Source organism: Xiphophorus hellerii, chromosome 3 (assembly GCF_003331165.1).
Source record: "Xiphophorus hellerii strain 12219 chromosome 3, Xiphophorus_hellerii-4.1, whole genome shotgun sequence".
In the NCBI taxonomy this organism is placed as follows: Eukaryota; Metazoa; Chordata; class Actinopteri; order Cyprinodontiformes; family Poeciliidae; genus Xiphophorus; species Xiphophorus hellerii.
The window spans coordinates 7,989,452-8,012,231 of NC_045674.1; the positions used below are offsets into that span (position 1 = coordinate 7,989,452).

Below are 22,780 nucleotides of genomic sequence, written 5' to 3' on the forward strand. Positions count from 1 at the left end.
TACTTTTTTTATGTGCTTATGTCGCTTACAAAAAACTAACCAATTCCGAAAAAGTAATTTACTTTTATTTGCCAGCTAGCGCTTTTTCCATGAGCTACATGTGACTGTGTGGTGAAGCTAACTAAAATTGAAACTAACTTTTAGACTTTTAACCAATTAAATCACATTGAAAAGAAGAGAGAAATAATTAAGCAAATCTTATCACTTCACCTACTGGATGTCACAAACACAGGACCTGAACCCAGAAACTGGCAGGAGAGTTAACTACAAAAAGGTATTTTTGTTTTTCCATTTTATTATTTAGTGAAATTTTTAACAAATAGACTATATAAGCATATATGTATGTGTGCCACGTTGTGTGGATCAGAAGCACTGTTTTGGCGTGCCATGCGTATCGCGGTTACATTAATTTTTGCGTACCCTCTGATTAAATCCTGCAGACTTCATCACCCTTCCTCAGTCTCTCATTTGTATCAATCTCAATGCACTTTTACCATGCTCTTGAGCTTGTGTTTCCCTCTTCATTGTGCAGCAGTTCAGCCTTTTGAAACCCGTTGGTAAAAAAACGTATATTAGCTGCATCACAGTGTTCAAAGCGTTTTGAAAGAAGCTTTTAGTTTGGAAATTACAGTGAATTAACAAAACAACTGGCTGGTCAGTGAGAAGCAGAGAGGAGCAGTTCACCTATAGTTTAACTGGAACACATAATGCACATCACTGAGTGGAATAGGAGGATTTGTAGTATTTACTGATGGAAAAATAATTGGGTGCACTTAATTATACCCTGCTACAAATTTACTGGCTATTACATTTGTTTTGTGGACTGGAGAAGCCACAGTTGGATGACACAGATACTAGAACTGAAACTGCAAGTATGTTGGATAATTAAAGAAACACCTCAGCCTAAACATTCTTTTTTTTTTTTTAACAAATCTAAATAAATGTAGGTATTTTAAGGAAAATATCACTGGACACATTGTAGCATAACAGCAAGCAAAACATTGAGAAGCATAAATGCTTTGAATCAGTCTCATCAAAAGATGAGGTATAAGCCAAGATTTATAGCTTTACTTTATAATAGAAAGCACATAAAGTAGCTTTGTGCTTAAAACATGAGACGGTTCTTTTAACTTGCCTGTTTAAAAATTCTGCCAAAAAACATTGTTGAATCACAGATTGAAGCATTTGGCTTCTTACAGTCAGGTAGTGACTGAGTTAAAAGACTTGTCATACAAATCAGACATCCTTTGAGCCGATCCGCTCTCCACATGAAGCCAGCTGTGGTATGAGTGCCTGAGGACTGTCTACAAAAAGTTGGACATCTGACACATGTGTTACCACTAAGAATGCTTAAACTGGCTCCATATGCTGTCAGTTGTAGGTGAATAACATCAAAGAAAAATCTGAACAAGTAGATTTAATTTTGAGCAATAAAATTATTGCATTCCATTATGTTGTCATAACACCGCCCATACTTATTGGAACATATAAAACAGACATGCGAAAGCCGTAAAATAAATGATTCTTTTGCAGGAGTACAACTGTGGAAAAATCAAAGTTTTAATTTGACTCACTTATTCAGCATGAAAAAAAGAAGATCTCTTAAAAAATAATTGTTTTTATTAAAACTACTGAGGCGCCAACTATTGTCGCACCTTAAAATTCCTATAAAATAAGCACAGCAGAATTATACTTTACCTTTTTAAGCTAATTGGAATTGAACAGCTTTAACTTATAAGCCATGTATTCCTGTTCCATGAAGTGATGTAGAAGTTAACTTCCATCAGCACTCATGGTCTGGCCTGGAATGGACTCACTATAATCACTATGTACAAGGTCACGATGAGTTGCTGCTGAACAACTAGTTGTTTGAAAGGTTGTAGCACCATTAGAAACTTAAATGTGATGTTTTTGAAACTCTTCAGGGTCTTCAACTTTCTTTGGTGAGAAGCAATTTAGCCACATTGCTTTTCACCATGTGGCCGTTAGATACAGCATTACCGTTTCTGACTGTAATGCCCACAGTTATGTAGATATGGTGTTTAACCTGTGATGCTGTGAACCTTGTGAAGTGTGCATGATTAAGAACTCCTTAAAATAGCAAGGGATTTAAAATAAAAATCATTCAACAGCATATTGATCCACAACATAATCAAACATTTAAAAAGCAGGCAGTTGTGGTATATTCACTTTTAATGAATAATACTTAAACTCTTCCACTGAGTTGAAACAGAAATTAAATATGAAATCTACTGAAAAACCTTGCCAGGTTTAAATAACAACTGTAAACTGCAAAAGAAAAAAGAATATTTAAACTATAGTTTGAAAAGTAGCAGCGATATTCCAAGAAATGTTCTATCTGAAAGAAATAGAAAACATAAACTGTCAAGAAAGCCACCACAGACTATTTTAATGGCAGCTACCGCTTAGTTTGAACAGACAAAACAAGAGGTGCACTTGTGAGAAGTTACCACAGCAGTCGCACCGGTTATTGTATGTGAGAAAAATGCTTCAGAAAAGGCGACAGCTCACGCCAGTGCGAATAATAGCTGTAACACTTGCATTGAGGAAAGCTACAGCAGGAATCCAGATAGCTGCAGTTTTTTCTCATTTGCTCAGATAAAGAGAGCTGCTGGATATAAGGTGTTAGACTTTACAGGCCATCAAGGCGGTAAGGTTTTAACACAGACATGACACTTGCTGCTCTGGGCTCTTGCTGTTTTCCTGGCTGCTCTGTAAAAAAAAAAAAAAGAAAGAAAAAAAGATATTTGGTTTGAGTAAGAGAATGCATTACAGGCATATTTTATGCATCGCCATGCAAGTCCTCCCCCCGCGTCCCGCCCCCCTGTTGTGATGCAACTGAATGCTAAACTCAGCCATCCCTTACTCAGTAAGATAAATGCAAACAGTGTTACCTGCCAAGTTGAGAACGTACTGTCGAAGCTTCCTAACGAGTGTGTCTGTGTGCGCCGAGAGCCACATAGAACACTGCTACCTGCTGGGAGTTACACTCATTATCCATGCGGCATCACACCTCCCAGTGACAGGCTGCAACTCTCTGCTCACTGCTTTCTCTGCCGCTGTGCACGTGTCAGTCTCTCTCTTCTTTCCCTTCCCGGTGCATGTGCTAACATTTTTCTGTTGCCGGAGTGCAATTTTGTTTTGTTCCCTGATGTGAGGCCGACTAATAGTTGTCAGAGTGCCAGATGCGCATGTCAGATCCTGTCTCGGCCCTTATTGCTCACTTATACAGCGTCTTGCAAAAGTATTCAAGCCAGAGAAGTTTTTTCCACAATTTTATCACATCAAAACAAAAAACGGTGATGTTGAAGTTTTATGTGGCAGGCAAAAACAAACAAAAGTATTAAATAATTTTAAAGCGGATTCAAAAAAGACATATGGTTTTCAAACATATTAAAATTAATTGCAAATCTAAATCTGAAGTTTGAAATGCACTTGTATTCAGGGACCATTAAACTGACACATTAAATAAAATCCTAGTCAACAAATTGGAAAAAGAATCCATCAGTCTGTAGCACTGATATCTCTGTGAAAACCGTAGAGATTTGTTAAAGAACAGTGAACAAAGAGCATCATGAAGACAAATGAGCACAGCAGACAGCTCATGGATAAAGTTATGAAAACGTTTAAAGCAGGATTATGTTATAAAGCAACATCCCAAATGCTCAAGAAGCACTCTAAATCCATCATCTTGAAAATATGGCACAACTGAATGAACTGTAAAAATCACCAGCAGCACAAAAAGTACTTGTCTTCTTTCAGTTTCTACAGTCAGATTAATGTATGCAAGCAAAACACTATGTGCGATAAAAAGTTAACACTTTTTATTCTGTGAGCTGGATGGACTCTGCACACACTATCCACTACAGATTGAGTTTTCATTGTCGAGTGGACTGATTGCCTACAACGAATTCCTTCATTTCCCAAAACAAAATGAAGGAACTCATTTTGAATAATTCCTGCTATTCATTCAGTCCAAATGAATAGCAGGAGTTAGTTGTGGCCCTAGCCCAAGTTCTTCTCCAGCAGGTCACCAACCATGCAGCTCAAAGTAGTAGTCTGGCTGATGTGCATCCTTGTGACTAGATGTGCTGACTCTCAACTTCATCAACTCAGTGTCACATAAATAACAAATAAATGTGAACACCATTTCCTGCCAACCAAGTTTCTAAGTCACACATAGTATGAATCGTAAAGGTTTACTTTTGCACGAACGTGTCCGGCGGATGTTTGCTTTAAATTCACACTGAGTCTGTCTGGACCTCTGCGGAGTGAAGTACGATCAAATATGTAGGGGCCTTTGCCATCCAATAGTCAACCAACCCATAAGATTCCAGCCAAAGCTAACCTGACTGAACTTCAACCTCCAGATGTGCTAAGCTGGTAGAGACCTGCAGCTGTAGCTATGTGATGTGATATTCAAGGCCACACCAGCTTGCTAAGGCCAAAGCCTTTAATGGCTCATTTTTGTGTGCTCTGCAGGGGTGATGGTCAGTACACTGCAGTGAGTCTGTGTAGCTGGAAGCAGGTTGCTGTCGTGGCATAAGGTGGTTGATTAGAATTGAGCAGCAATGGGCCACCTTGCTGGAGGGAGCCTTGCCAACCGCCTTGCCCCCATTACGCCAATCCACAAATGCCTAACAATGGAGTAATTTCACCCTTGCATGATATAATCTTTCCTTTCACCCAGTGACTCAATGGAACCCTTTATGGCTTTTTATCACATCTCTCTCTCCCCCTCTCTACCTTCATCTCTTTCTGTCTTCCTCGAATGCTTACCCACCCCAAACCCACTAACACTCGCTGCCTTCGTTGCATTTAATTCCAAACCTTTTCTTGCCCCCTCTTCTCTCACTTCTGACCTTAAAGAGTCTCTTTGCGTCAGACTCACTCCTTTTACTCTTTCTGCTTCTTTGTCCCCTTCTATCATTTTCTCTCCCCCTCTCTCCCTCTGGAGGAAAATCACACACTCATCAGTTTGCCGGCTCTGCTCCTGACGAGCAGCCTCGCGAGGAGAATATTAACGAAGCTCCTCAGCCAATTAACACCTAAAGCACATAACCTTTTATGCCAGTGGACGCACCTGAGTGCATGCATGCATTCATGCACAGGCAAAAAGACCAATTCCGTATCTAAACACGTGAACAGAAATAAGCAATTCCGCCCAGCATGCCCAATTTTTCGCCAGCTATTTCTAATAAGGTGGTTTATGTACGATAGATAATCACACATATACATACGCTGTTCTCTAATAGTACTCTGGTAGAAGACGGAAGAGATTTATAGAAGCTAGCAGAAGTAATGAAGACAAGGTGATGAACAGCTCCAAGGAAGAGGAGAAAGCCAGATTTATTTACTGTGGAAAAAGGATTGAAGAAAAGGGGGGAAATCAGTGATAAAAGGCTGCAACCAGATAGCCTCGAGCTAATTTGAAGATTGTGGTTGTAGGTGAGAGTGTTCAGACACACGCACACATGCTGGGCACTGACATGCACCCATCGTGTCTTTGCCCAAGCAACACAATGCATAAAACATGTGTTGGAAAGGGCATTAGTCCTGAACTTTTACACAAAGTCTCAAACACACACACATTTTCTGGACACAAGTAGGGCAGTATCCTCGTATGCATAAAACATAGTGAAAGAATGCAGGCGCAGGGAGGGGTGGGGGTAAGGGAGATAGGAAGAACAAGTGCGAATGGACAAAAAGTGTATGGTAATGACCCGGATAACGAAAGCCGCCCGCGAGAGGTGGAGAGTCAGATGCAGAGAGAGAGGGGTGAGGATGAATGCGATAAAGTCACAGCAAGGAGGGAGAGAGAGAAACTTTCCTCACGGCCCGCCGCCTTTGGATCAAACGGCGTGCAAATGAAAAATGGAGATGAAATAATTAGACAGGGTGACTAGAAGCGCTCATCTAAATATGTAAATGCACTTAATTTTACTTTGATTTGCTCCACCGCTTCCCTATCACACTCCTACTTTCCTCTTACCATTCTTTCCCTCTTCTGTTTCCATTATGCTGTTTTTAGATTTTTCAAAGCGGTTTTTCTTTTTCTCTTCACTCTCCTTCCTCCATAAAGATGGAGGAAGGCTCCTCTGGCCTTGTTTTATCTGCTGTGTTTCATTGCATATTAGAGAAAAACTATATTTACACACGAGGGTTACATTTTACAGACTCGCAGCAGTGTCTGAGGAGGAAATAGTGTGTTCAATTAGCTCATTCACGCCTGTCTGACTTTGATGTAAAGTGCCTTTTGCACAAAAATATGCGTGTGTTGTGCATAATTATTTTGTAAAAAATAAGATGTTACCCTGGGCTGAAAAGAAAATCAAATTTTTTTTCCTCCTAAATTTTAAGTGTTTTCACTCCTAACAAACGCAACCTTGTGTTTGTTTAACCTCCCTGAGTGAAATACAGTCACGTTGTCCTACTTTTCTGAAGGTTTTATCAAGATTTGTACACAGGAACTACCAACATGGTCTGTAGAAAACAGTTTGAATAATATACAGGGTTGCTCAAGCTTCTAGAATATCCCTCCTAACTGCAGCATAAATTGGAAATGTGCATATATTAGGATTCTATTTTCAGATAGAAGTTCATAAGAGTCACATTTTGCCTCTTTGCAAATCCAGTGAACTCTTTCAAGTCTCCAGACTCTCCAGCCTTACAGCTTTGACCGGCCTACCTCTTTGTATCATGCTGAATGGAGAAACTCAGTTCCACTTCACACTAAGGGATATCCCATGAGGACATTTTTCCCTCCAAACTCCAATACCAAGCTCAGATCTGATATTTTATTAAGACTAATGGCATATAACCAAACAATGTGTACAACCTATAATAGTTTTGCACCAGAACATGGCGAACTGGGGTATGACTAAAATGTAACAAATAGTAGATCAATGGCAGGAATTGAGAGCTTGGTTCTGTTATAGATTCTGATTCCAATCATTTAGAAATGCCTTGATCAGAATGTCAATACTTGAGATTAGCTTTGTGCAATATCACTGAATTTGTTTTCATACATAAAGAATTAGTTACAGGTCAAATGTCAAATTTTTGTGAATGCCATGGAAGCAGTTTTTTTTTACTTTTTAACAGCTTTTAAGCACAAATAGTTTTGACTTTTATGAATTTGAATATCAGGAAAAAATATGCTAACAAGTGCAGCTGAAAATAGGGAAAATTTCATGCAGCAAACACCATAAGTGTATCTAGATGCTGCAAAACCTCTGGACAAATATCTGTCCTACTTACAGATGGGTTGAAGTGATCATCAGGATGCTGTAGAAGGGAACTGGTTTGGTGAAAATCAAATAGCAAGGACACTCATACAGCCCAATCTGGTGTATATGTACAATCTGGTTTATCTGCAATCACACACTAATGAGGACATGTAGAGCGATGTCAGGTTCAATACAGTCCCAAAGGACCGCTGCTGTTGGAATGAGCTCAGGATCAAATTTCCCAATTGAAAGACGACCTTAACCACGGCCGCTTTTAACATCTCCACACAAGGCTTCTGCCAAATGTATTCAGCTGTCGTGCACGTAAAATACACGATGCCTCAAAACCAAGTTCTCCTTAAGCACTTTTAGTTAGAAGGGTATTATTCTACAACCATTATACAGAGGAGAGATAACAGATCATTATAAGAGATTTTATTACCTCCTTCAGCAAGGAATACTGCATGGGAGAGCAATTAATCAATGCCAACCTAGATGTCTATATTATATGAAAAATAAGAAAATATTGAGAAGTTTGTATATTTATCCAGATTTTAAGGCATGTGTCCTGTTAGATTATGTGTTTATACAGTTTTTAAAGTTTATTTAAGAACTGCATTTCTTTTTTTTTTTGCAGAATGCATGAACCTTGCAAGCAGAAAGTCCTACATGAGCCTACAAGGCACAATATTAAAATGTATTTCCCATGCATGTTTAATTATATCGGTATAATGAAATCTAATAATTACTTCCTTTTTTTTCTATCTTTTTCAATAAACGTTTTATGAAATTAGCGTTTAAATTGCAGCATTAGCATTTTCCCTCACCATGGTTTCTTTTATTTTTTATTTTTAAGTAGAGCTTTCAGTCTCAATATGACAACAGTAGCTTGAGGCAGAAATGGAAACATCAAAATGTGACTTGGTTTTTATGTGTGGTGTTTGTGATGTGTCTGTGGCGGATTATTAGAGGGCTGACGAACAAAGACAACCGTCCCTCTTAGAGGCAATCTGCCAGATCTCTGATTTAAGTGCTCCACCTCTTGTATCAGTCTATCACTTCTTTCTTCACCTGTGCTCTTTCCTTCAGTGCAGCTTGTACCAAACATCTCTCACTGGGACAGTCCCTGCTCCAACAAGGTGACTCTGACAGCACTACCTCTGACTTGACTTCTTACGATTTCCCTATTGTAAACTCTTGTCAGTATTGTCAGTTTACATTTGTTTCCTTATAAAATAAAAAAACACCTTTTTTTAGGTTGACATCTTGGGAAATGAAATAAATAATTATATTACTTAGACTTTATTATTCTTGCGAGGCCGTTTCTATATTTCCACATTCAGAATTTTGATCATTGAGTCCTGACTTAACTTTAGTTTATAAGGAAAACTAACTTTAATATTTATGAATAATTTAAAAGCAAGAGATTCACTTTAATAGGAAATAAATCACTTTTTAAAGTGGGGGTAGTGAGAAATATTTATAGGAAGTTAGTATTTTACCTGAAATCAGCAGCTGTCAGGGCAATCCCAGTTTAGAGAAACTAAAAGAAGTTTTTATGGGGAGAGAGAATAGCAACTCAGATGCAGTTTAAACGTCTAAAAGAACTCACTCTAAACTTTTCTCAAAATTTTAGCAAACACTACACCTGATCACTTTGGCACCTAATGTTGTCACTATCTTCTCCACTAAAATGTGTTACTGTCCCCTCAACTGAACATTTGTGCTGTTATGGTAAGTCCATGGATAACCTCTGCTTGAGAGAACCAGAAGTTGTGTTGTCCCTCTTGACCCAGAGATTTTTTCTCCATAAAAATCCCTCATATTTATCTTGAAAGAAGAAAATCTAACCATTATTAGTTGTTAAATCAACTCCAGCAAATCAAAAGTGTTGTGTGTCAGTGTTACTAGAAAACGCACCAAAAGCAGTGTGAGATTTTAAGACCAATGAGAAAACCTGGATTTCACAAGCAAAGTTTGCTTGGAAAAGGAACACTGAAGACCAGATAATGTGAAAAAGAAAATTCTATTATCGATGACTGGAATGTATGAGGAAAAAATGCATATAAACTATTGGCATGACACCAACTATTTTTATTAATTCATACAGGAATTTGTGATTTCAAACAGCAAGACCACACATAAGCTGTGGTTTACAGTTCACTGCCAGCAGGAGATTTGAGATTGTGAGTCAGTGAGTCAAGATTTATTTACTTATCTATTTACACAACTGAATTACATTTATCTGTCTAGTTGGACTAGAACTTTTTATTTATTTTTTAAAAAAGTTTTTGTGGTACTAGTGGTCAGTAAAAAATGAACAGAAAGCAGGGCAGAGATTGAAGGAGAGTAAAACCTGGGACAACTTTTTAAAAAGGTGAGAGATTTTTAATATAGGTTACTTTCTAGCTCAAGCCAACTAAAAATTAGATTCAAGGATTCCTCAAAGATGCCTGAAAGATTCAAAGCAGCTCTCCAGGTATGTTTTTGATGAGGGAATAAAATCATAACATGAAAGCTCAAAAAGGTCATTTTACATAGTACCCGCCATTTCACAGTTTCAGTTTTTACAAGGTCATAAGCTTTCATTTTGGGGTTGATTTACACATTTCTAATCAAAGCACGTTCATCTTTAAGAGACAAAGCCCATCTCCTTCCCGAAAGGTAAGATCCCTTAATGTCTTTAGATTATAGGGTAGTGAGCTCAATAATTAACCAGATCCTAAAAAAAAAAACTAAATCTGGAAAGGTTTAGTTTTATTCAGGAAAAGGGAGAAACAGTCTGAGTCTATTTTGTTTATATCTAGATTCAAGTGTTTTATTTTTTATTTAATAAATTAAATGTGTCACACTTTTGCAGTTCAAAGTATGTCTCTTGTGCAATCATCAGATGGCTATAGAATTTAATAATAGAGTGTTCCCACTCGACATACTGCCTACATGATTCTGTACAGGACTCAAAAAGTTGCCATATTCATAAGCACTTATCACGCTGCCTCCACAGAACTGACCCTGGCACATCACTCTTTAATTCAACGTTCTTCACCTCTTCTTTTCTTGATATATTTTAGCTAACTTCCCCCTCAGGTCTGTTTATTCACAGTTATATCCATCAGTACTTTTAACAACATAATGTCATTATAGCACCCTCTTTTGAAGAAGGCTATAGAAAGAACATATGGCTCACATGAGCTCCAGATAAAAATACCCAACATTCATCCATTTACTGCTACGTGATAATTATTAAGTGGCCTTATCTGCACTTTTGATCAATTTAATAAGCAGAGAGGGTCGAGTTTAAACCAATGTGCACACTTACAGATCCTTAAATAGGCTCTCCATTCTGTTAATTGTTTCTCATCTAGACTGCTGATTAGTTCTGATTAAAAAAGCAGAAAATAATGGAAAATTGGCAAATTTCTCCTTTATCATCAGTCCTAAAAAAGATTGTCATTCACAACTCAGTGGCTCAGAGCTGATGCGAATTGAGACTAAATGTGAAACGCTCTTAAACTAAAAAAAAAATAAAAAATGACTGATTTATCCACAGGGCTTTCTTTGCCACGTCCATTGTGCGATAGCTTTCTGGACACTGTTTCCTTTAACAAGCTAACGCTTGTTCAAACTGATTTAATGAGCCGATAGTAGGTCTTACTACACAACGCATGGCAAACTCAGCTCACAAGCAATACCCAGCGCCCTCATTTCTCTATTTACTCAAGTTTGACAGAGAATTTGTCAAACATCAGCAGAGGGACACATCACACACGGCGCCAAACCTGACCAGTCTAAGCTCAAAATATTTATTTTCTCCTTTGAAAAAAACAAGATTTCACATTTAATTTTGCTTGATCAAAAACGCAGCAGGGAAGAACCAAGGGGACTCTGTGCTATTCAAAGAATTAGCAGAAAAAGAGGAATGAGATCCGTCGCACCAACACATGTAGCCGAGTCGCTATCAGACAGAGTTTTATACTTGCGCCCCCAAAGCACCTGTTGATAATTCTAATGAGCGGAATAACGCTCCCAGCAGGGGACTAAATTAAACTGCAGGAGTCACAAACAGACCTAATAAGACACTGTGTGGCCTTTGAACACCGTTACATACAGCAGATCCCTGGCTGGCTCTGGGAGGGAGAGGAGAGCGTTGCAGTTATTAGGTGACCTCAGAAACTCCCTCATGGCTTAAAGGATGATTGTATTTCCTTAATATATATGTATTTTCTCATGCCAGAAAACACACAAACTCATGAACATTTATGTCTCTGAGTGATGCTTTTCTTTATATCTTTGTTTCATTTGTGCCATTATTTGTCAATAGCAGCTATTGCTCTGCTATGCCTGCAAGAAGCCATCAAGCACATAAAACTCATATATACAGGTGCAACTCTATGATTTAGAAAATTATTGGAAAGTTAATTTTTTTCAACAACTCAAAAATTATATAAATTCATTTAACATGGTGAAATAGTTCACTCATCTATTTAATTAATTTTGGTGAATGAAAATCAAACTCCAGTTAAGACATTACAGAAAGAAAATACAAAAAAAGGTTTTTCAACTCAGAAATGTTATTTTATCACCTGCACAATCATCATGGGAAAAAAAGAGTTGTCCAGCTGACAATAAATGTCATCCTCCACAAGGAGGGGAAGCCACAAAAAGGTTGTTGTTGGAGAAGCAGATACAGTGTGCTGTATCCAAGCATATTAATGAAAAGTCTAGTAGAAGAAAAAAGTGGGGTTGCCTTAAAAGCATTATAAAGAAAAGTCCATTCAACATGTTGAGAGTGGAGAGGCATTGAATTCAAGCTGCTTGAAGTCCAGTGTTAGGTTTCCATGGCCAGTGATGACTTGGAGAGGAATGTCCTTTGTTGGAGTTGGTCCAACGTATTTTTGCAAATATTTATCTCAGCCATCTATGACAACATTTTAGAAGACTTGCTGCTTCCCTTGCTGACAAGCTGTATGAAGGTGCCAATTTCATTTTTCAGCCAGACTTGGCACCTGCTTGCTCTGCCTAAAGTGCCACTACCTGGTTTAATGACCATGGTCTATCTATGCTTGATTGGTCAGCAAACTGACCTGAACTGAAATCCACTGAAGAAAAAAACAGAGAGGAAGAGAGAGAAAGAAGTGTCACTTTTTGAGCTTAATACCTAAAAAAATAAAATTTTGACAATATTCTAATTACTTGCATACTATATCATTTGGTTTACATATAAGTAACTCTCCAGCTCAAACTTTGAAGAAATGTATAGAGAACCAGAAGAATAAATGATGTGCACACATGCCCCCAGTTATATACAATCACCCTTTCCAGCTGCTCCCTTTTACACACCCAGCTGCTTGTACTAACATCCACTGCCTAGCAACCACCTATCAGAAAATATGTCTGATATTTTTTCCCAAGCAGCCAGCCTCTGAAAGGCAACCAATCAGGTGAGTGGCTCCCCAGAGACGAATGGCCGTGATCAGGAAAAGAGGTGTGGGTTTAGTCAATAAGGCTTCAATATCGTCAACAGCAACCTCAGTTGTTTTTTCTCTTTTTTTTTGCCAAGCCCTTTTTATATTTTTTGACACCTTTATTGGTGTCAGAGCACTCAAACCTCATACTCGTCAGGTGTTTCACCCTCTCCTGTGTGTAGGAGGCACTTCATAACACTCATGCCCAAACCTGCTTTGGAAAACACACTGCAAAGATGTATGAAGTGACTATGGACTTATATATTTTTTATTTTTTCCAGTTAAGTTCATAGCAGACACATCTGAATTCTAAATAAATACATTTCTATTTAGAAAAATGAAAACTAGTGTCACTTATAGTTTGATATTTTTGTTTTCCACTACACATGAATGTTTATCAAACCTTTCATTTTTCTAAGTTAAATCAAATCTAAAATCAATGCCTCAGACAAAAAGACAGTGTTTATAAAGCAGCATATTTGGAGAAAAGATTGGGTCTTGCCAGAGGATTTTATGTCCTCTAGCAGCCGTCAAGAGACCGACAGTAAGCAGTAGCACAGTGATATGAAAGCACTCAACCTGGGACTCTGACACAATGAGATAATAATAAAGCAGAACTCTAACAGGACCAAATCAAAGCTTCATTTTTGCTGTGATGGATTTTCTGTCTTTGGTCATTTAAAACTGTGTAAGTTGCATTCACGTTAGATGAAATGCATTTTTTTTTTTTTTTACCTGATGGCAGAAAAAAAAAACTGACCAGCTTGAGATTTATTTTTGGACTTCCAAACTTTAAAGATCTCTAAATCTATAAAATTCAAAGCACGCTACAGGAGAAGATTCCGAATCAGTGTGTTGCACACTGTACAAAACTCTTGCGTGTTCCACCCTGATCCACTATTGAAAAGAAAATCCCATCTGGCAGAGATTTTGATTGGGATCTTAGCAGCCTTTGAGTTGTGATTATCCCAGGATATTACGAAGGATGTTACAACCATCTGACAGCTCAGAGGTTCAGAATATAAAACATGAGATATGCTTAGTCCATAGCTGACCATGGTTTCTGGTCAAGCCTAGAAACAACAGAACACATGGGCAAATCAGCTGAAAACCAACCTGATAAAAATCACCTGGTTCTCCCAATTGCTCCTATCCCACACTGAATCTCCCTGTGCTTTAATATCTTTTCAAAAATAATTTTACAATTATTAGTGTCTCTCACAATTATATTGGAGACAACATGAAAATTCATAAGCAAAATATGCAAAAGTAAAACATACAAGACAAAATGTAGGTTCCTAAATAATGAAGCCATAAGCTTCACCCTCTCTGTATTTCCCTTTCGGTCCACTTGATGACGAAACGACAAAAAAACAGATTGGATCCACTTGATAAAGTTAAACGGTTTACTTCAAAAATAAAAACGATACAGATGTTACTTATCCACAAAAAGAATACAGAATAAGACAAAAGAAGCGAAAGAGGTCAAAAAACTGTGTGGCCCAACTCACTCTACCTAGCCACACCCTAAAATCCTTAACTGCAATTAGATACGCAAATTTACAAGAGGGCCTTAGGATAGTCTAATATAACAAATTCACATGCATGAGAGATTTAATTGATAATTTTTATCCTAATAAATGAATTATCATAAGAAATATAAACTGAATCTATCCTAAAGGTCTGCATGAACTAAAACTGCAATTAGGCTTCCAGACTTAATAAATAAATAAATAAATAAAACATATACTATATTTATAGCATTAGGTACAGGCCAGTTTCTGGTAGGAAGGCATAAGTAAGATCCTTGTAATGATACAGTAGCACAGCACTGCCCCTCCCTTACCTGTTGCTGCACATTGGTAATCAATTGGTTAAAATGAGGCTTATGAAGTGTGCATTCACACCAGCCTAGGATTAGAAGAGTCCTGAATCAGACTCTATTCTGTTTGTCTAGAAAGTTTGATTCGTTTGGGAGGTGAGAATGCAAATTTGAATTCCAAAATGGACTATAAAAGCAAACTCCGATCCACCTAAAACCCTAGGTCTCGGTCCGGTTTAAGCGAACTCTGAAACGGTTGGAAGGCAGTGAGATTACAACTGGACCTGAGACCGTTCCAAAAGCAGGAAGTTAGCAGTGCAGGACATTCTGGTCAATATATTACTCTCTGCTCCGCGGGTTAACGAAGACATGTCAACGGGTCTGCCCCTTGGCATGGCAGACCCTCAGAAATAAAGGCGCTGCTTTCATTTTTGTGACACATTCCTGCTCATACTGCATTGTAACAGTCTGGTTTTGTGGACAGACTCACCCTGCGGAAGCGTAGCTAGTGTTAGCGGCTAACAGGCGATGTCCAAACCAGTAATGTCTATCAATGAAGAAATCCTACAACCGCTAAAATTTGACGCTGCTCCGTTTTTGTTTACTTTTTGTGAAGAAGGAAGTTGCGCTGGTCTTCTTCAGAGATTTTGTGTCGATTCGTTCAGTAGTTCTTGGTGCAGCGCCACCACAGGCGACAGAGGGAATATGTTTTTCCAGTTAGTTTGGGTCGTTTGACACAGTGGTGTGAATGCGAACTACAGTTCTGAAAATTTAACAAATGTTGCAATTTTAGTCCTCAATCAAACGGAGTCTGCTGGACTATCCGGTGTGAAAACACCTTAAGAAGATTACTTAGAAGAAAGACAAACACAGCTGTTTGAAAATGTCTCACTGCTTAAAAAGCTGGTAAACAGTCACATTCAGCAACCTAGAATATGAATTCCACTAAGGTTTATTTGTTAGGTTAAGAAAAACGTTTGAAAATAAAAACCTTTATGCAAGGGATAAACCTACTTTTTATTAAGCCCATATTTAAAAAAAAAATATATATATATATTATATTGATCTGATGGTTTATTCTAATCTTAAATGTCATGTTTTCATTAACTGTAAGCAGAAATGTCATTAACAGAAATAAAATCTTGCAAACACCACTCTGTGTGTTGTAAATACATAGATGATGTGTTTCACTTAGTGGATTACATTCATATATATATTTGTAATTTATTGAATATGACTGTATATTTATAGTGTTAGGAATCGGTTGGCTTCTGGTATGAAGGCTTAACAAAATTTATGTTTCTAAATTTACTGAAAGTTAGGTGTTATACTTGGTTCTTAAGATTGGCAAGCCCCTCAGTTCACAAATCTTTTCCTGATTTGGGGGCAATGGCTCTGACTGTGGTTTGCTAGAGTGTCAAAGCCTTAGATAAGACTTTGTAACTCTTCATGACTTTGCTCTTCAATTACTTTAGATTGGGGTCATTTGAGATCTTTTATTTCTACTTCATGCTGCCAGTCAGGGTAGATTTATGAAATTTCTTAGTATCGCAGGCTGGGTGAAAAAAACCTGGTTGTGGCTAGTCAAATTCATTTTGGTTTAAAAAAAATGTTGAAAATTGTGGAGATGGAGATTTAAATAATCAGTCAATCAAAGGTGATCTGATTTGCTCTAGATTCCTTGAATCATATCAACATGAAGCCAGTTAAATTAAAATTGCTGAAATATTCTCAGTTTCTCAGCTAAGTTCACACTTAGAATTTGTATGTTGGTCTTGGGTACCTACAAGGGTGAAGATGAAAAAAAAGTGCTTTGGCCATGAACCCAATTATAGTCTACTCTGATGCATTATCTTGTTATCATTTCTTTTCACAATTGTGCAAGACTGAATATTCTTTGCACAGTAAAAACGAACAAAACAACAGGGAAAACATGCAAGGCAGAAACTTGAAATAAGCTAAATGTCACACTACAGGCCTGCAGTCTCCATTAATTTACCCAGGAAACTTCTGTATTTAATAAGGCATACTGGGGATATTGTTTAAGAACAAGTTCTTCCATCAGTCCAGGAGCTCTAATATCACTCCGGGCCTCCACACTTCTAATTATGTCTGATCCTTGGCTAGAGGAATCCATCAAACATTCAGCTATTATCCTACATTGCCTTGCAATCATTTCTGGTGACAGGAAACACTAAAAACCTCCTGCTTTTTGTCTCATTTCATCCCTCTGCCTTCCTTTTTCTATCACTCTATCTGCCCGAGTGGCTCAGCTGCGATCTTTCCATCATTTCTATATCTCCCTGGTGTGTTGTGCTTTTTCGCCTCATTGCTTCAACAGCACCTTTTCCCTTTCTGCCCCTCCCCCTACCTCAGTTGTTCTGGCTGTCTTGTACCTGACAACCTTTCCCACCCCCACCCCTCTTCTCCCATCAACCCTCACCAGCTCTGGCATGATGCTTCTCCTTGACTCTAACCTTTTTCTTCCTTTCCCCCTCCCCCTGTGCCACTTCATGTCACCATGCATCATGGTAATTCTTATCGGAGTGTCATGTGTCTTGCTGCGTATTTGTAATCCCTTACACTATCTGCATCTCCTTGTTTCTGTGTCCCGTGATTCATCTTCATAATGTAGTTATGGTTCCTCCATAGCAAAACCTGTCTTTCATTTTTGCACTGATGCTTCAAAGTATATTTTGTTTAAATCAATCTTCAGTACGATCTAGCCACTGGTTATACACTGAAGAAAACTGCTTAAAATTAATTTTCCACACAACTTACTGGGGAAGTCCTGGCCCGATACCTCATTAGAAATCAATGCTTTACATATTCTTGAAGCTTCAAAGTAAAATACCCCACAATATTTCATCAGTATTACAGAGTCTAGGGAGAGTGAAGCTGTTTCTCTAGACAACATGCTCTCTAAGACAGTAAAATTACAGGGAGGCCTTGATATGCTGCACCAACACTACATTAAATGGAACAGGAAATCTGCAATAATGACTACCACCAAAACATGCACAACATTACCATTTACTTCTAAAAATATACCTGACTTGACATCCAACTATAGTCCTCAGTTCCTGGTATTTATGTTTCCATGCAGAGCAGCTTTCTGGACTGCATAACTAAAATAGCATTTCTTATTCGTTTTGACCACTTGTTGATAATGCAGCATACAATATATTTCCAACATAGTTCCAGTTAATTGTGTAAAGACAAAACAGCTACAGCTTCATTAATGTAAAGCTTTGTTTGAGCATAATGCTTAATGGCCAGTGTTTCAGTTGCTTTCTCCAATACAGCTGAGACTATCAGAGTAGACAGCACAGAGACTGTCATATTGCACACACAGGGAACTGCAGCAGTAAATGATGAATTATTTTAGCCAGCAATGCATACAAAACCAAGCAGGTTCTTTAACAAAGTCCACCTGGCTAAATGTCTTGTTGAGGATGTTGCTGAGATAAGGTAATGCACAACACAGAGATAAAAAAGATTAAAAAAATAAAAATTAAAAAAAAAGAAGAAATGAACTTTGTCAGGTGCTTTCACTACAGATTATTTAAAAAAAGGTTTGGTTGACCTGACACCTGAGATTTTTTAATCATGTCCATCCATCCATCCTGTGCTTTGATACCTTCTTTATTTAAAGCTTACTAAATGGAAATATGCATAATATTTTCATGGTAATTTTTTACATTTATAATTTTAAAAACTCTTAAACTTAACTTTTAAAAAATAAGTGAATTTTATCATGAAAATTAGCAGTAGCCCCTAATAAGCTATCATGGATTTTCTACTTTGTTCATCTCACAGTTTTACCCACTGCAAACTATGGTGAACTGCTTTCCCTTGCAGTATGAAACAAATTAGAATGCACAAAAATATGCCAAGAATAGAAAACTATTTTGATTATTATTATTTTGGTAAACAGGGTAACTTTGTCAGCAAATCTTTGAAAGTTCCCAAATTTTCCCTCTGAGGGACAATATTCTATTCTATTTTTATTCCCATATTTAATGGTTATTGTTAAGAATAGTGGAGCAGAGTTCAAATAGAGGACAGGGTAAGTGGAGGTGAAAAATATTCCACCTAATCACCTCCCAACCTTCCTAACACACACACACATCCACGTCTGCACGCTCAAAGGGAGCCCACAATTCAAACTGACGGTCCTCTAGCATATTGGACATTGGGGACACAGAAGTTATAGCCACACAGACCAAATGTAACATTAGAAACTGGTGGAAGCCTGATATAAATTCATATGGACAGCACAGAGATGGAACGAGCAAAAAAAAAAAAAAAAAAAGTTAGGATACGAGTGTGGAGATTGTGGTCGCATTATCACACAAACATATCCACAAACACCCCACCACGCACACGCAGGCTTACTGCAGGGAGCTGAGTGCACTTTGATAATGTCACAGCCCTCAGGCCTAAATTGTCCCTAAATGTTCAACCCCTGCGTGCTTCAAGTCAGCATCTTACAGTTTGGTGCACGTGTATGTCAACAGATGCGAGTGCATGTGCTCTTTTAAGGGCGCTGATAAAAGCTGCCTGCGGCGTCGCGACAAGCTTCACTATGACACCAAATGCACCCTGGAGGACTGTAGACACCCCGCTGCTCACAGACAAACGAACGAAGAATGGTGGGACGAATGCAAAGGAAGGCAGGGGGTGGAAGAAAAAAAAAACAAGGCTGATGGTAGATGGAGACCGATGAGAGATACTTACAAACAGAGAGAGTACTGCGCTCAGAGAGAAAGACTAAGAGTTGAGGTAATTTGTGATGACAGAATGAGAAATGGAAAACAAAGAGGTAGACAAGTAGAGAGAGAGAAAGAGGAAGAAGAGGAGATATGCAACATGATGGATAAAACAAAGAAACAGCATAAGATGAAAGGCGTCACACAGAGTGACAGAGAGACTCTTCATCATAGGAAGAAAAGGTAGAAAGATTATTTAACCAAGCCATGAGAGGGGCAGTAAGTGAACATGTAACAGAGGAAAAAAAGAATAAGTGAAGAGCTGCCTTTTTGAAAGCTATTTGCTTCTAAACCACCTTCCATTAATTCAGCTTGCATTTAGCTCCCTCTCTTTTTGAAGTGCTTCGGTAACAAAGCATTCATCAGGCAGCCAGCACCATTTCAATGCAACTCCAAGAAGGGACAAGGGTATAGAAAAACTGAGTGCAAGAGGGAAAAGAGGCAAAGAAAAGGGGATGGAGGAACAAGAGGTGAGACATGCCTGGTGTGTGATGCCCCTTCTTTGTATTGAGAGTTATTCATCATGAGAAAATGCTCAGCGGAAAGCTGGGATGTCAACTTTCATTGTGAGAAAAATGACTTATTGTTTATTCACCAAGTAAGACAAAGAGAGGCAGAGGGTATAGGGATGCTCTTGTGTGTACATGAGTTTGTGACAGCATAAGCTCACAGTATGTTAATATATGAGTGTAGAAAATAATACATTAGGAATCAAAATAATTAGTTGTGAGCCATTTGCTCCATCCAGAAAATTAGGGAAACAAAAGCAGAATCCAGTTTAAATGTCACCCTGAGATCCATCTTTGTGTTCGCATAGGGAGTTGGCGACCCTTTGCATTTTCAGGAAGTCACACATTTTTGTCATACTCAGTTGACTACATAATTGACTGTCCAGTCCTCCTCTTTCCTCCCTGTCCGTTCCATTATTCCCTGGCGCCTTCCCTCACTTGTCTCCCTCTGCTGGGGTTATCTACCATTTACAGTAGGCCAACTCTAAGGCATCGTTTGTCATTGCTGTCGTCACCCTGTCTTTGTCAGCTCTCTCCTCTCTCTCCTCTGTCCTCTCTCTCCATGCTGCTTATCAGACACTGAAGTCATTGTAAACTGCAGAAATAACCAGAGATGCACCAAATAATCAGTCAGCTATCAGAACTGGTTAACTTTCCCCTGACCTGATCTGTTTGACTGGAAAATCACTGAAAAGTCAGACGTCTCTGACCATTAGGTCTACAAATGCATAAAATAACACCACATACTCCCATACATATTTGATGGATTTTCAAAACATCTAAAAAAGATCGCTAACATACACTCGTTGACCAATTTATTATATATGTTGGTAAAGAGTGGGACTCAAATGCCTTCATAACTGTCTCAGTTCTTTGTGGCAAAGATTTAGTAGTCTTGAAATTTTGGTCAATATTGACTCCAGTTGCTGCAGATTTGCCAGCTTGCGTGTATGATATGCAAATCTGCTGTCCCACCAAATCGCAAAGGTTTTGGGCTCTATTTGAATAAGGCTCGGTGAGTACAGAGGCCATTAGAGAACAATGTTCAAGAAACCGGCTTGAGATGATTTGAGCTTTGTGACATAATGCTTTGTTCCCCTGGGAGTAGCCATCAAAAATACATTAAAATCATATTCAATGGACATTGTTAGCAACAATACATAAGCAAGCTGTTATGTTCAAATGATGATCAGTTGGTACAAATGACTACATCAGTCTATATCCCTAGTATCTGAATGTTGTAGCTGAAATCAACTCTCAACAAACATTTCTTCAATCTGTTTTTGTCCAATTTTGGAGAGAAAGAGGAAACTTTAGCCTCAGCTGAAAGGAAGAGCCATACATACATACATACATGTTCGTATGTATGTATGTTTTACGGACAGAATTGGTAGATTGGACTTAATAAATGTTATCTGTTTCAGCAATTAGAAGCCTGATTATCTCGTCTTCAGAAACATCATTGCAAAAATGAATTCTCATCATTTTATGTTTCCCTACTTGTCTTGTATAGTTAATTAAAATTAAAATGTAAAACTTTAAACTTGGCATCAGAGAGCAAAAACTACCTCCTCTCCCTGCCTTTACAGCTGAACCCCATAGGCTGGGATAGTAAAGCTCATTCAACACTGGGACCAATAAACAACACAGTAAACACTCAGCAGAGGTGTTGGCCCATATTTACACTCCGAGCCTCTATAAAGTCCCATGTTTTATCCTCGCTGTGGTCCCATTATTTTGCCCATCAGTGAGAGAAGGACTGTGTGTTTTTTTTAATCAAGATTTATTAAAACAGCTTAAAATGAATTGTTCCATATTTCATGTCTTCGCTCATCCAGCAAACTTGTTTTGAATCCGATCACAGTTGTTTACAGTAAATGAGGTCCGAAGAGGTGGCTCACGGAATGCTCCGGTAATAAAACATGACAAAGAATGGGGATAAAATGCAAATGCTGTGCTGATTATGCACCAGAGCCTCTCTAAATTGTGAATGTTATGAGATGCTACTCCTTGCCTTGGGCAAACAGACACAAAAGTCTCACCTTTTCTAACTCTGGTGGTCAAGCTGCCATGCAGGTGTAAACTTTTTAATTTCACCAGCAGTGTCAAAGCAAAACTTATTGAATTGACACGACTGCAGAGCAAAAATACCTCACCATCCCACAGAGGACCCTCAGGGAGCAATACACGCTAACCCTTTGAAGGCTCACAATGATTTCTTTCTTTTGGAAACTTCAAAGAGAAATATTTGTGCATTTCTTTTTTTCATTTTGTCAGAAATGTTCTCTGTCATTTCTTTTCCCAGTATAAAATCTTAATGTCACTTCACACAAAGACTCTCAGGCTCCTGCAGTTCCAAAGAGCCAGTAACCAGCAGCCAACCAGCGCTGTACACAGAACAGCTGAAAGAAAAAGAGCTAAAAATTGTATTTCCAATTGTTCAGTTTTCATTAGCATTTCATGTTATAAAATTTTAATAGAAAATCTTAATATTTTACATTACAATTAAATATCCATTAATCGTGAGTCATTTTAAATCAAAACTATTCATATTGAATCTATTAGAGACAAAATAATAATAATAAAAACAAAAACATATGGGAGAGCAAAATATACAACGTAAAAACCTGTTGCTTGTCCCAGATCAAGATATTTCATACAGTCTGAATACATTCACATCCAGGGTCCAGATCCTAAGAGAAGGATCCTAGAGAAGTTGAAACAAAGGAATCAGATACAAGTATTTTCCAGGCACAGTATCAATGATAAGATAAAGCATGGAAGTATTTTAAAAAACCAGATTTTTTTCTCTGTCCTATGATTGTGTCCATCTATTAATTCCTCTAACCCTCCCTGTGTCCACCCATATCTCCATCTGCCTCTTCACAAATCTTTTTGTCCATCCATCTATTTCACTACCCACATTTTCATTTGCTCATTCACTGATCTATTTGTAAATCCA

General features: G+C 38.1%; 1 protein-coding gene across 6 annotated transcripts in view; it reads right to left on the reverse strand.

Moving 5' to 3' along the window:
- cadm4 (cell adhesion molecule 4) overlaps positions 1–22,780 on the reverse strand; it is a 231,216-nt gene that overhangs the window by 70,110 nt on the left and 138,326 nt on the right. Inside the window, exon 1 of one of the 6 annotated variants that reach the window (XM_032557906.1) lies at positions 22,446–22,491. The exons of 4 other annotated variants lie outside the window; for them this stretch is intronic. In XM_032557906.1, coding sequence (XP_032413797.1) covers positions 22,446–22,491 — 46 coding nt within the window. Of the gene's footprint in view, positions 1–2,915; positions 2,998–22,445; positions 22,492–22,780 lie in introns of those variants that run through there. One more of the 6 variants, XM_032557903.1, reaches the window with a different exon arrangement.